This window comes from Saccharomycopsis crataegensis (genome assembly GCF_037102585.1).
Source record: "Saccharomycopsis crataegensis DNA, jcf7180000000073, whole genome shotgun sequence".
NCBI lineage: Eukaryota > Fungi > Ascomycota > Saccharomycetes > Ascoideales > Saccharomycopsidaceae > Saccharomycopsis > Saccharomycopsis crataegensis.
Window position 1 is genome coordinate 909,618 of NW_027043820.1, and position 15,027 is coordinate 924,644.

General features: G+C 37.2%; 5 protein-coding genes across 5 annotated transcripts; 2 read left to right on the forward strand and 3 right to left on the reverse strand. All coding sequences in view use genetic code 12, as the record gives it.

The window, feature by feature from the left end:
- Positions 1 to 608: 608 nt before the first annotated feature.
- On the forward strand, positions 609 to 2,963 carry DASC09_011620 (uncharacterized protein; the record flags this gene model as incomplete). The annotated part of the gene is made up of 1 exon (XM_064994765.1): positions 609 to 2,963. One exon carries the CDS (start codon positions 609 to 611, stop codon positions 2,961 to 2,963), a length of 2,355 nt encoding a protein of 784 aa, XP_064850837.1.
- Positions 2,964 to 3,335: 372 nt separating this feature from the next.
- DASC09_011630 (uncharacterized protein) lies at positions 3,336 to 6,683 on the reverse strand (the record flags this gene model as incomplete). Its single annotated transcript, XM_064994766.1, has 1 exon — positions 3,336 to 6,683. The coding sequence occupies one exon, from the start codon at positions 6,681 to 6,683 to the stop codon at positions 3,336 to 3,338; it is 3,348 nt and encodes a 1,115-aa protein (XP_064850838.1).
- Positions 6,684 to 7,043: 360 nt separating this feature from the next.
- On the reverse strand, positions 7,044 to 9,998 carry DASC09_011640 (uncharacterized protein; the record flags this gene model as incomplete). The annotated part of the gene is made up of 1 exon (XM_064994767.1): positions 7,044 to 9,998. The coding sequence occupies one exon, from the start codon at positions 9,996 to 9,998 to the stop codon at positions 7,044 to 7,046; it is 2,955 nt and encodes a 984-aa protein (XP_064850839.1).
- Positions 9,999 to 10,435: 437 nt separating this feature from the next.
- On the forward strand, positions 10,436 to 12,187 carry DASC09_011650 (uncharacterized protein; the record flags this gene model as incomplete). Its single annotated transcript, XM_064994768.1, has 1 exon — positions 10,436 to 12,187. One exon carries the CDS (start codon positions 10,436 to 10,438, stop codon positions 12,185 to 12,187), a length of 1,752 nt encoding a protein of 583 aa, XP_064850840.1.
- A 218-nt stretch (positions 12,188 to 12,405) lies between these two features.
- On the reverse strand, positions 12,406 to 14,712 carry VPS5 (sorting nexin 1; the record flags this gene model as incomplete). Its single annotated transcript, XM_064994769.1, has 1 exon — positions 12,406 to 14,712. The coding sequence occupies one exon, from the start codon at positions 14,710 to 14,712 to the stop codon at positions 12,406 to 12,408; it is 2,307 nt and encodes a 768-aa protein (XP_064850841.1).
- Positions 14,713 to 15,027: the final 315 nt, after the last annotated feature.

Here is a 15,027-nt window from a genome sequence, read left to right on the forward strand (position 1 = left end):
CTTGTCTTGTCTATGTTTGGTGATCCCTCATGCTTTTGCTTCGTCGCTGTTAATGTCTAGTTTCTTTTGATGTTCAATTAATCCTGTAAATAGAATAAACACACTCTGGGAATAATTTTACACGATGGTTTTATGATTTTCATTTTTTTTTTCTTTGCTTTTCATTGTAAAAACCAATTCCATATTTCAAATCAAAGGATTACCATTTGGAGAAGTATAATTGCTTAATCAATGATAATGGGATTAATCATTTCAATTATATTTGATTATTGTTTTTTATTGTTGACTCTCCTTTCTTGTTTCTTACTTTGGGGTGTTGTGCTCTACTTTACTTTTCACAATTAAGGATCCCTCCTTCCACAACCTCAGGAGCATCACCACACCACATTTCATTTTAATGGCCACCACTTAAAAGTTATATACCGTTAACAATAATATTATTACTATCATCAAATATAAATATAATGCTCTCTTGAAGATAATTTCTGTAGTACATCTATTCAGCCCACTTTATTTCTTTTTCTTAACTTTCATTTTTTTTTACACAAAACGTACATGTTATCGGTCGATATTAAAACATAGTAAAGCAGACAGGTATCAACCTAACCATGCTCGAGTCGCTACTAGCTGACTTCTTCAGCTTAATATTTATTGCAGTCTCCTGTGTCACCTACTACATATGGTGCTCGAAATTTGTCTATCCATTTCTTCCGTCATTTTTTGCGGCTGATCAAGATGGGCTGGACGAAGACGTCAACGATGCCAGCTTCGAGAAACTCCTCCACAGGTTGTTCGCCACCACTATATCTTTATCCATGCTACTAATCCAACTATATTTATTCCAAATCATCAATTTCCTTTCCAGTGGGGTCAATAGACTAGCGTTCAAGTTGAGCTTGAATTGTTTGATGTTTTTGATTGTATTGTTGATCCCATTGATCATCATATATCTTTTGACAAGCCACTTTTACCAATTCTTCGATATCGATTCGAAGATCCTGAAGTTGCTCGATAAATTGCAAATCAACAATGGCAACCTTAGTACAAAACAAGTCACGACATTGACTGTGCTATTTTTCATTTGCTGGTTGACATGCGTCTCGAAAATTCAATTATTATTCCCATCGACCAGACAAGAGGTTCAGGAAACCACGTCGAAATTGATCAAAGTCTCGAGCAACGATTCCATAACCGCAAAATACATCATCAATATATCACTAATAGGAATAACAATGATGGGATCGATCACCGGGTTTAATTCTTTGATCACAATATACAAAAACGTCTTCAAGAAAAGCAAGCCAACAGCATCATCATCATCATCATCATCATCATCATCATCAGAAATTGCCAATTCCAAGCCAGAACAAATATCAATACTCAAACAAAACCTCAAAATTTTATTGAAAAATCACCAAGAAATTCTGGATCTATTAGAATCAAGACGGCAGAAATATTTGATGTTGAAACGATCCGTTGGTTTAGAAGCATATTCCCAACAAAACATCAATGATTTACAAAATCAGGTCGCTACATTTCAAAATTATTTAAAAGTTATCAAATCAAACATTCTAAAAACCAAAAACAAAATCAACAATTTGGAGGCCTCGACATCCGTATTCTTCGATATCATCAATTTGAATTTCACAAAGTTTTCTAGTTTATTCAACAAAATCATGGTGGTGTATTGCTCGTATCGTTATATTTCCATCATTCTAATAAAGTTACCGTTATTCATATATTCATACTTGTTTACCCCCAATAATAGCAGCAACCATTATCATAATCATAATAATATTGGTAATGATAATGAAGAACAAAATTCCCATTCGTCATTATCTATAAATTTGAAAAATTACCTTTCAAAAAATTACTACCAAAATACTATTGACGAACTATCACTTTTGAATACCATCGAATTATTCATCTCTATTTGTTTTTTCATCACCTGTTTCACCGGGGTGTTGAACACTTTCAACAATTTAATTCTCATTGCCTCGAAGATCTCATCTGAAAGGAAACTTTTAAGTTCAATGATGAAGTCGTCCTCGTCGACGAAAAGAAATCTTCACAAAAGGATGATTTCCGAACCTATCAATGATAACCCATATAGTCAAAGTATATCTAACTCGCCGATCCAAACAATAGAAATATCCAACCAATCTCCAAGAGTTAATAATGACATGGGAAACCCATCAATATCGGTTGAAAACCACCAGCTTCAACCAAAAATGTCTTCGCCTCTCAGGACACCAAAACGAGAATTCAGCAAATCTATCTCTACTGGTTCGGCAAGGATCAAATATTCCCAAAATGTGGCGTTGACCCCCACCAGGGGAAATTTCATCAAATCTTTGACTCCATTGAATTCACGATTACAAGAGGCCATTGCTCTTGAACAGGATCCGGATTCGGTGTATGTTAACAATGATCATCAAAAATATCAAGAGCAGCAGCAGCAGCAGCAAACAGGATTGCTTGAGCCGTTCCAGACGGCTGCTCAATACTCAGAAATCGATTTAAAACAACCACTATTGAAACCTGCTAGCCATTTCAACGATAAACTCACCATAATCTCGCTGCATTTTGATAATTTGAACATTTCTGAGAATTTGGAGCTTTTTGCTAGTCAAACCAACCAAGCAAAATTAATTTCCTCGTGTGAAAAATTGTTGATTAGTGAATTGACGGTGATTTATATCATTTCTACCTCGTTAATGATCAGATCCACCTTTGGTAACCAATCGGTAAATATCATCAATAACTTGTTTGGGTTGTTTGAGTTCGATATCCATTATTTGGAAAATTTGTTTGAATTCTGGTTCGTGGTCGCTAGTGCCATCACCTGTTTGGTGTTGGTCTTTGATAGGAAAAAGAGTCTTATTTTTGGTACGTTGATCGGCAATGATGAAGGATTTTTGGATGAAGAAAGTAGTATAGTTCAAAACTTCCAGCAATATTAAGAAAAAAAAAAAAAAAAAAAAGACCAAAGTGGTTGATGGAAATATACAGGGAATTGGGGGGTAAGGTTTTGCCATTCATTATGTTTTCTTTCTTTCTTTCTTTCTGTTTGTGTTTTTAGAGGTCATGGTTGTTATTTTTTTTAGAGCTTATGATTTTCTGGAAACCATTTAAATGATCCATTGGATTTCAAATTTATTATTATTATTATTATTATTATTATTATCATTCATTTCTTATCATTCGTCATGATCATAGATTTAATATACCTCATCATTATCTTCAATTTCATCAATACTATTGAATAACGAAATTTTCTTTTTTTTTTTTTTTTGCTTACATTCTGAAAAACATTATACTATCATACAACATCATTATTGGTTCCGTCTAATTGGATCCTTCAATCTATGAATATCAACTTGTGATGAATCAAGGCCTTTTATGTGACCTACATCCAAAGGGGTGATGAATATCGTTTGGGATTTTGGAGAGCCTCTCAAATTCTTCAAGATCAAGTCCATCGAGATCTTTCGGTTCACAGTGTCCATGAAAACATCGAATTCGTCAAGCCCTCGCACTCGGGATCTCATGGGACCCCAAATTGACAAGAGCAACGCAATTTGGGTGAATGATTTCTCTCCTCCCGATAACGACGTGACTTCTCGAGGCTCTTGTCCATGTTTCCCCACTAACATCTTCAAATTCTCATTTTTGAAATCAAATTCAAGGTGGCCTTGGAAACCCCGAAAGTTGAGAGAATTGATGAAACTGGTATTAGCAAGCAGACAAAACATATCTCGATTAAGTTTCGACGCCTCTTTTCTATTCCGCATCGATCTGTATAGTTTCTTTCGCAATTTCCCCGCCATTATCAACTCATCACGGGCCGCTCGATACTCCTGCATTTTAGCTTCTCTATTCTTCAAGATCTCCTCCTCAGGTTTGCCTAATTGGACACTTATTTGACTAGCCTGCTTTGAGAATTCGTCTAATTGTTTCTTGATCCCTTCCAAGGTCTCAGTTTGGAAATCAATCTTGGCTTCACTCAAAGAACAGTAATTTTCGGCTTTCTGGGAAAATTTCACAATCTCGTCTTTGGCGGTCTTGATGGAATCCTGGATTCGATTAGCAATAATCTCTCGTTTCTGCACCTGGCGTCTTTCGTTTTCAATCGTCTCTTTGATTGCTTCTTCTTCATCTTTGAGATCCTCAAGTTCTTTATTTATTGACAATTTTGATACGCTGCATTCCCCGATTTTTTGCGCCAATGTTGTAAGGTTCTCTTCAATCTCGGTGAATTTCTGTTGTAACTGTTGTAGTTCTGTTTCGGAATCTAGCAACGAGTATTCTTTAATCCGTATTTCATCATCAATATTGCTGACATCTGATTTCAATACTTCAATCCGTGATTGATGATCATCATCATAATTCTCTAGCTGACTTTGAAGTTTGATGATGTCCTTTTCCACTTTAACAGAGTCTTCTTTCAATCGGGTATACTCCAACTTCAAAGTATCAATTTCTCCTTGCATCAGTCTTCTCTCGTGGTGCGAATGGGTTTCAAATTGGTTGATTTCAATTTGATCTCCTTCAATTTGTAGTTCAATTTTTCTGATTTCACCTTGGTATCCTGACCCGCCAGGCTCAGAAGAGGCCCGGATTTTTGGTAATTGGTTCTGAAGATAATAAACTGGGTCCAGTTTGAAACCACCAAACATCGATTTCCCAAATTTTTTAGCCGATGATGAATCAAACAAGCTGTAACAACTGGAAATCCCATAAAGGTTTTCTTCTACTAAACATCGCGCCTCATCTTGGCTATCGGATAAGAAAATCCTCTCGATCGACGCTACGTCAATAAGGGTATATTTGACATCTTCATTGGCAAATTTCAAAATATCAAGGATTGATAACACATGTCGTTTTTGTCCCTCGCTCGGGTTGGTCTTGTAGGCAAATCTTTCAAAATTTCTAATAATGATTCGAAGATTCAAACTAAATTTCTTGAAAATCCCTTTTAGCAATGTTTGGTCATCGAAGCTTTGGACCACGAAGGCCATTGTTGGCAAGATTTTCTCTAACAACGACAGGAATTTTTCATGGCCTGGCTTGATGTACATATAAAAGCCTAATGGTCCAATAGGCTTCGATTTGAATCGATGATCTTTTTGGATATCTTTCAACACTTTTTCCACTTTGTCGCCATAAGGAGCAAACTTGTCCCGTTCAAACCTGTGTAAGTCATGTTTATGCTGTTGTAGTTTGGAAATCCTGGTTTTCCGTTCTTTTAATTCCTCCAGAATCATTCGCGACATGTTTCCAAAAGCTTCCTGTTTACCATGGATGGCTTCGTTCAATTCCTGTTTTCTTTGCAAATGTTGCCGCTTCCTATCCTCTAATAAATCCAACTGGGACTGGATTGACTCTCTAGACCCGTTGGATAAAGAATCTAACCGCTTTACTTCCACTTTGATTTTATGTTGGAGCTTCAGTTTTTCTTGCATTTTTGCGGAAATATCGTCATTTAAATCTTGGATTTTCCCATCGACGATATTGAGTTGCCGTTCAATGTCTTTCAAACTGGTCTTCACTTCGGTCTTTTCCTTATCTAAATGTTGAATGTCCTCTTGATACTTTTCTTGGTCTGTGGTTAATTTGAGGATCTTGGGCCTGAGTAACTCGGCATTTTCTTTTCCTTGAATAATCAATTCTTGTGAATTGGCAACCCGCGAGATCGCTTGGATCTTCGCCTTTTCCAACCGTTTCACATCCTGCTTTCTGGACTCTATTTCAAACCATAAAAGTTTCCCGCTGTAGAATTTTTGGAACTGTCGCAAGTTCTTGGATCTATGGAATAAGCTGAATTCTTTCTGGGCTTGCTTTTCATCTTTATCTAATGCTTTCAAATGCTTGTGTTTTTCAATGATTTCCAAATCGACTTTCGCCAATTGGTTCCATGAATGCTTATATTCTGCAAGCACAATATCGTACTGAAGACCTTTCATGAAATACCGGTACTTGTCCTTGTCAGTGCTGCTGGAAAGAAATGTCTTTGCCTCTCCTTGGGATAGAAACGATAGTGGGTTGTTAACGGTTATGTCAAAATACTCGGTGATTTCGTCCAAATCGCTTTTTTTATGCGATACCACTTTCCCAGTTTCCGATCTTATAGTATAAGTGTTTTTTTCATCGGTCCTTAGCAATCGTTCCACGGTGATGGTGTCCCCATAGATATCTCGTTTAAACGATTCTGAAATATCTCCTTTATTAGCGAGCACGATCGTGATTTTTGCCAATTCTTTGCCCCGTTTGATCAAATTCTTCAAACTTTTCCCCCGGTCGGTGTCTTTGGCATTACTCCCCAACCCCACGGAGATCCCGGTTAGTATCGCACTTTTCCCACTGCCATTGCGACCAATGATGAAGTTCAATCGTGGGCCGAGCTCTAATTCGAAAAACTCGTGGCACATAAAGTTTTGTAAAATGATTTTCTCAATGATGCCGGCCGCGGCGGGGATTTGGGCAATATCACTCGAGCCACCACCATTGCTATTGATATTGCCAGTGCCACCATCGATAATCTGCGATAACATCACCTCGTTCCTGGCCATCATCGCGGAAACCCTGCCCTCGTCCGCCCCCTGCGAGAAATAGGTATCGATATCCATGTCGTTCTGCTGAAAGTTAACAAGCGCATCTTCAGATCTTTGCAATGATAGCATTTTCTGGATTCTGAAGGGATCCAACAATGGAACTGATGGAAAGAAAGAGCAAAAAAAAAAAAACGAATGATATGAATAAAACAGACAGTGATATAATTATAGGGGGGGTACCCTAAGCTTTTTTGCGTTTAAGTTTGGTCCGACTTCTACCTCAAAAACTCACCCTTATTTGGTGTTTACGTTGTTTTTTTTTTTTTTTTTTTTGTTTTGTTTTGTTTTTTTTTCGTGTCTCACATTCGAGTTGCTTACAAACCTCTTCATTTCGTTAAGGACAAATAACAACCACGCCTAGATCCAATCACTTCATATTTATATCAAAATATGATCATAATACATTAAGGTAATTAACTATATAAGCAACTATGTTTGCAGAGATTTAAGGTCGGCCACGGCCACGATCAAACGCATAGCAGAAAATCCAAGATCTCTAACTGGAAGATTATAATCAACGTCAAGCGAGTTTCCAATCCTGAACTTAATAGAATTGATCTCGTCTTTGCTAAGAGTCACATCAGCACTACTGGATAACTTAGTCTTGTATGATTTTAAAACTCTCTTTAACTTTGTGGTTGGTTTGATTTTGAAAAATGTTGGAGCTATCTCCGCTCCTTGAAGATCGATTCTAATATTCATTGGAGCATCGCTAGATTTATCACTAGCAGTGCCATCAGTATCCACCAGCCCTGCTCTTTTATCACTATCGATGGTGTTTTCTTTATTAACCTGAGGACCAGCCTGGTTTTCATTAGAAAGTTTCGCTTTCTTCAAAGCAGGCTCTTCATTCTTATTGTCAGAGCGCTCCTTAATTCTGTTTGTCAGAGGGTTACTGACAACAATGCCCGCTTTGTCAGAAGAAGGTATCAAAGTTTTAGGAATTTTGTCGGTGTTCTGTTGTTTCGTGAGATCAGGGCTATCATCAACATCAGAACTGCATCTTTTTCTATCGTTGGAAATGGTGGCAAAACTAGCATTGGAGGCGGTGGCGGCAATGGTGGCAATTGGGACATCATCATCAGCAGAGATGGCGTCGATGTCAGTGATAGCAGCTATGCGTTTGGAATTTATAACAGGGGCTTTTTCGGCACATTTAGCAACAGTGACAACCCCAAAATCCTTGAATTTTTCATAAATATCATTGTCTTTTTCAAAAGAGATCTTCTCGTTTCTTAAGGCTTCGATTTCACTGGCTAGTAGGTCAAGTTTGTAATCGTAAGAAGATACAAAACTAACCTTCTTTGCAGCATCAGCTAATTCTGACTTGAATTTCTTTATCATTGCCTCCTTTTGCTTTAAAAAAACATTCTTCTCATCCTTAAATTGTCTCAAACTGTCTATAACATTAACCAAATTCTTGGAAACATTTTTCAAAGAGTTAATGCCTTTAGCATCTATTTCAATTGAAGTAGTTTTCAATGATTCGTAAGATTTATTCAACTTTTGTGTAAAGTTAAGCTGATCTAAAACATTGACCTTTCGCATATCAGCAATGCTCTTAGGTAAGCTGCTCGCAGTCAATTTTTCAAAGGCGGTAGTTTCACCTCCAATGTAGTTCCAATCAACTAACTTATCATAAAAAAATACCGACGTGGATTTGTCATTATCCCAAACTTTATTCAAGTTATAATGAATATTATTACTTCTCTGGTTGATGTTCGTTAAATATGCAGACATTTTCTCCGCAACAACTTTTATATCTGCCTGTTGCCAGACATCACAAATCTCTTTTATTGACATCCCTTTCATTTGCTGATCTTTTTCAAAAAGGATGATGAATATAGTGGACATAACAGTATCGTTTCCAAAATATTGCGGTAAAGGTTTTGGTCTCCTTAAATTATTAAGGGTATTAGCATCCACTTCCGTCGGTAGAAACGAGTCCCCGACTTTCACATTTTCTGAAATTACCTTGAGATAGTCAAAATCAATAGGATCCAAATTGATTTCTGATTTTATTGACTTGTCTATGTCACATTTGGTGACTAATGAATGAAGTTCACTCCTAAGGTTTTCCATCTTTGAATGGAAACTGGTTAAGAATAGCCCGTATTGGTTGTATATATCGATGGCATACTTCCTGAAGGAAAATTCTGCAATCTGTAACTTTTTCTCTACTTCTTGTCTGCGTAATAGGTCCTCATTGTGAAGCTTTTTCACTTGCAAAAGCTGTGAATTAGCATTCAATTGAGAAGCGTGACTTTCTTGCTTGATTCGGTCCAGCGCTGCCACCACGATCTGTACTTTTTCCTTTAAAGAATGAATTTCTTCGTTTTTTTGTTGATCTGCCTTTCGCAATTCTGCTACTATTTCATTTGCTGAGGATAAGTCATTTGCCAACTTCACCTTTTGAGTTTGTAAACCATTAACCTGAGTAAGTTTTTCAGAGAGAACTGATTTTATCCTATCTAATTCTCTCTTCAAACTATCAGAGCTGACTTCATTATTACTCTTCAGATTTTTCACGTTTTCAGACAACATCCGATTTTCAGTCGCGAGAGTGGAGTTTTGGTGGTCTAATATGACATTTTTTTGAGCTAGAACGATATTTTTCTTTTCTAGGCTTTCAATCTTTTTTTCAAGTAGTGAATTCTTTTCCTTCAACTCTGTTATCATTGTGGATATCCCACCACCATTAGCTTTGCCACTTCCAGGATCCAATCCCATGCCATTTGGCGTAAAATTTGAAGCAGAGGTCGAATTCAATGACTTAATTTTATTAATGAATGCCGCGTACTGGGTAAGATCACAGCTGATAATAATATTTGTGTTCGCCGTAATATTCAATTTATTTAAGCCAGCGCCCATGTCAAGAATCTCCTCAACCTTCCTCTCCGAGTTTTTGTATGACACTTTGAAAAATTGGACTTTGTCTGATTGGAGAGATGAAGAAGCTACGGCGCTTTTGGAAAATGTTAAATGGTCGAGCAAACTTTGGTAGAAATAGTCAAAAGTACAATCTTCTTCAACTTTCAACAGTACGGTCTCATTCAATACCCTGAACCATTCCTTCCCTGGGATGGTGTCATTGCTAAATTCCACAGAGATGGGGATCAATTTTTTGACCAAAATCCTGTCGCTTTCCTGCAACTCCAAGTCATTGACGGTACTAGAAGGATTTAAAAACCTATCGCCTTTGTAAAACGTCAAGTCAGAAGGGTCTTGTTTGGAAATCAGGGCAAACTTCTTCAGTAATGAGCCAAACTTACTTTGTTTCCGTACCTTGAACAAATAGTCATTCTCACTGTCGTCAGTTCGGGTATTTAACTCGGGGTTCCCGACATTGTAGAAGCGTAGCACCAAAACAATTGCATCCATCATGGTGCTGTTGGTAGATAGCAGTCCTCTTAGTTTTACTATTGTTTCCTTTGTCTGGAAACTGCTCCCTGGTTTGTCGCGTTTGTTTGTTTATTATTTTCTTTTTTAAAAAACGTTGAGGGGATCATCATCACGTGGAAGGATGGGTGATATTTCCTGGTGTTCCAGCGGGGTGGGTGAGATCACTAATTCATTATCGTTTCCATTGAGTTTCTCGTGTATTGTTCTTTTGGTTACTTATCTTAAACTTTTGTTTGGAAAGCAGTAGACGAGAAGAAAGTGTGCATCGGTTTATTTGTATAATGATGACACAACCTTTGGTGTTTTCCTAAGTTTTGTAGCTTTATTGTTATTTTTACTTAATTTTTATTTTTTCCCCCATTTTTTTTCTTCTTCTTCCTCTTCCTCTTCTTCTTCTCGTTCTCCTTAAGTGGGAGAGGATGTTTAGCTCGTTATTTGGGTATATGAAACAGGATAACAAATCAAAAGTGAAGACCCTTCAAGAATATGTGAATGATTATATCAAAGAGCTCGAGCTACAGCGAAATAACAACCCAAACGAAAAGATATCTCGCAGTAAGAGAAAAAGACGAAGAACCTCTAATCATCATGATGATCAAGATGCTGAAGACGTTCATGAAGATCGAAACAATAGCGAAGAAATAACTGATAGTGAAGAGTATCTTCCCGATACTGATGAAGAAGAATCAGAGGGAAAAGCAACGGTCACCGAAAGACTCGGCGGTTTTACTAGCCAAAGTTGGATCAAAAATGCGTTTCTCGTAAGGAAGAGAGGATACGAAATTCTTCCTGATATTCATCCACTGTTGAAACGATTGAATCCAAATCCACACCGTACTTTGAAGATGAATAAGGGTGCTCTCACAAGCAGGTATGCGACTTTTGGAATGGGGTTCACAAAACGGCATTATTCCACACTCAATAGTCTTTTATTTGCCCTGATTTATCAACGGAATTGGAAAAGGGCCTATAAAATTTATTCCTTCTTTATAAAAATACACCTCAGTGGTGGCGTGAGAAAACTTAGATTTAATGATATTTGGCCCATTGGACTATTCATTTTGAAAAATCTCGAAAAGGAAGATCACAACGCCAGGTTACAAAACACTTTGGGGATTAACCACGAGCAATTAGAACTGGCATATGATGAAAGTATTGAACAAGGATCGGTTGACAAAGATCTCCAGGAGTTCTTGAATTCCGAGAGACAGGGTCGTTTAAATAGACCATCAGATAAATTTCTCCAGTGGTTGGTAAACTTCAATATCAAATACACCAAAGCTGGAAGAGAAAAAGGGATTGTGATCATCATTATGTACTTGTGGAATCAGGTTACAGGTATTAGTGATTATGATCATACTTTTCTTTGCAAGACAGACAGTAATTATTATTCATCTATGGAACAAGTCTTCCGGAAAACCAACTCCGAGGTTTCGGATTACATGCTTGAAACTTCGTTTTCTGGAAATAGTTTAATCAAGTACTTGAAACTTTTGCTTATAATTCTTGAGCTCAAGTTTTTGGTTGGGAATTACAATAATAATAATAATAATAATAATAATAATAATAATAATATCAATGGAGATGGGATGAGAATCAACGAGCTATTTCGTAACTATAAGGAGGTTTATTATGAGTTATCCAAGAGCTCTTCATTTGTATTTGATGAAGAAAAAGTTGACTTGGAATTCGATAAAATCAAGAAAAGCTATCCTCCTTATGAAGAATTACACGAAGATAAACCTTCTGATCAAAAAGACTCATCCTCAGATGAGTCGACCAGCACAGATGATAGTGATGATGATGATGATGATGATGATGATGATGATGATGATGATGATGATGATGATGATGATGATGATGATAGTAATGATGATGATGATGATAGTAATGATGATAGTAATGATGGCGCCAGTGTCAAAAAGGAACCAAAAAAATCAGAGCAGTTATCCACGGTATTCATGTCCGATGACTCTGATGTCACAGATGAATCAGATGTAGATGATAAAAATACGAAACTGCAAGATGAAGATTCGGATAGTGACGAAGAGAAACCAAAAGACATTAAAGTGCAAGAGCCTGAAGAATTCAATGATAATTTCGTGGTGAATGATGAGCAATTTGAAGCATTCTTGGCGAGTCAACAGCTTACGTTCGGTATGTTTGATTGATTTTTGCCATGATTGTATTATACGTTAAAAATATTTGTATTATACCAAGTATAACACTAATATACCTTATGGGATGTGTATTCCTCCTTTATTAAATCATAATATCGTATTTTTTTTTTCCAGTTTAGTCGTATTACTATTCTAAAATTATTACAAAAGACAAAACAAGACGTAGAAAATAATTATAATGAAAATAATGACGCATTTAATCGAACAAATCATGAGTCCGTTTCTTCAAAATTGATATTATCAACTTCATCTAACTTTTCTCTTTCGTAGAAAGTTTCCCACAATTCAATAGCTTCCTTTTGGCTTTCGATTAAGCTTTCCAAGAAAGTTTCCACCGCGTTTCTAAAATCTTCAATTTTTTCAAACTCAAACCGATTGAGTTCTTTCTTGATTGTGGCAGAAAGTTCTTCGAACTTTTGTTTCAACCCAGAGCTTTTAGTTTCATAACTGGCAACTTCGTTCTTCATAGCCTCGATTTTGTCTACCTGGTTTCTGTAATTCCTAGTAAACTTCTCCAATGCTACCTGTTTCTTTGATAACTCATGCTCAGAATTAGTACTGGCGACAAGGGCTTTATGACGCTGGGCAAACACCGCCCTAATTGACCCCAAAATACGAATATATTCATCCAAAACCGAACCCAAAGTGATTAAGTCTTGCATACTTTGACGTTCGAGTAATTCTTTGATTCTATGATGTGTATGAGAGAATGCCGATAACAAATTATTAGAATCTTTAGAGGTTTCAATATCCGCCAAAGATTGTACCGCATTAGCAAATTCTTCGGTGACGTTACTTAATTCATTCCGTTGCTGGACAATCAACTCAAAGTTTTTATAGAATGATTTCAAATACATATCCAAATCTTCAACGTATGCTTTTTGATCCAAGAAAAAATCATCTTGATCGGTGACTTTTGCGGTGAATGAAAATGCCCCACCTAAAGCACTCATGAACCCACCAGCTCCGGAGCCTGAACCACTCGACCCACCCATATCATAATCGTCACCAGCGCTAGAGGCTCCTGAGCCCGTGAGCTTTTCACGTTCTTTAGCTTCATTGCTGAAATTATTGGATTGCAAAAACATTAAAAAGTCAGGATCCTTTTGTAACACTGGGCTGACACTAATTTTCTGTAACATTTTTTCAAGGGCAAATCTTCTGCTTTCAATAAACTGTTCATTGAATCTTCCCACAGCTTGCTTGAGTGGCGGAGGAGGAATGATGTATCCTGGATTATTGGATTGTAGCTGATGATATAGCCAACGGAAGTCTTTGTAACGACGAGTAACCACCACTTCACTCGAGTTTAATAAATTAGATTCCGTGGCGGCCCTGACGGTGTATACTATATGCGCAGAAGTAATATCACCAACTTTAGTAGGATCGCCTACATAGACCTCCAATTTTTCAGTGACCCCTTCTGGTTCAGGTTTGGTGAGTCTTTGTTCCATTTTTTCTTGTTGTTTTTTTGAAAAAAAATCTCCTATTTGGTTACTCAATTCAGGATTGTCGGTCAAGCTCTTATGAGTTGGTGATACCTGCGAAGGTTTTTGAAGATTGTACAATGGAGCATCAACTTCTTGCACAAGTTTTGCCCCTCGACTTAATGGTGCATCTTTGGTATTGGACTCCTTTTCTTCAAGTTTCAATTTATTGTTCAACGCTTCACCCAAAGGACCCAAGTTTTCGGTTCCTTCTATCTTTGTTGCCACAGTGCCGTTTTCAGGAGTATTCGACGATTTCTCTTCACCATTTTTTGAAGTCGTGGTAGCCAATTTGTTGCGGCGTACTCTTGGGGCACGATACATCTTCACTGGCAAACTATTATACTTTTTGGCAGGTTGTTGTTGATGATGATCACCACTCGAGGAGCTACCTATCGTTCCAGCACTAAAATCATTGAACTTGTTATCTTCCATTACGTTGAATAGAGAGTCATCTTTACCAACGTGGTTTACGGTTTGAGAAATCGTTCCGAATGCCGAGTTTGCCAAATTCAGAATTCCATCATCTTCTATGTCCTTTGTTAAAGACGATAACAAGTTCTGGTTTTTCGCCCTTGTGGCCTCATTATTGATGCTTTTAGTGGCTTCGGTAGAAGCATTATCATGGAAATTTGTGGATACTGGACTTTGGGTGGTTGTTGGGTACTGGTTTGATGGGTCATTATAATCCCCAAAAGTGGATGTATTCACGGTATCGGTTGGGTGTAGGTGGTGATTAATTTGTGCTTGATGATCGTTGTCAGTATTATCAGCCGGGTTGAAGTTCGAAGTGTGTGAAGAGTAATCATATGATTCGTGGTGTTGTTCTGGTTTCTGGTTTTCTTCATCTACCTGGTCTTTATCTTTATCTTCATCACCATCATCATCATCATCATCATCATCATCGTAAGAAGGTGGGGCAAATTCATCACTTTGAAGAATGTTGGGCAATTTGCTTTGGAAAGGAGAAGGGTCTGACCCAGTATATACATCGTCCCAGTGGGATGCCGAAAGATCTTCGTTATCCATTAAATATATATTGGTATCTTTGAATTTATTCAATTGGTATATGGGCCCTGTGGGTGTTGTTCTTTAAATTTGCAGTCTTTATCAAAACACCTTTGGTGTGGAGGTTACCCGGGAGACTCTTTCTCTCATAACCCCCCTTTAGCACTTGATATCATTTCATCTCGGCCACTTATTAATTGATGTTTCAATAATTGAAATGAAATATATCCATTGATAATGAATATATTTAAGTATATAAAGAAAAGAAGAAGAAATGAGGACCCTATTGAAGCATTACCCAATTAATAATAATAAAAAAAAGCTGAAACATGAAAG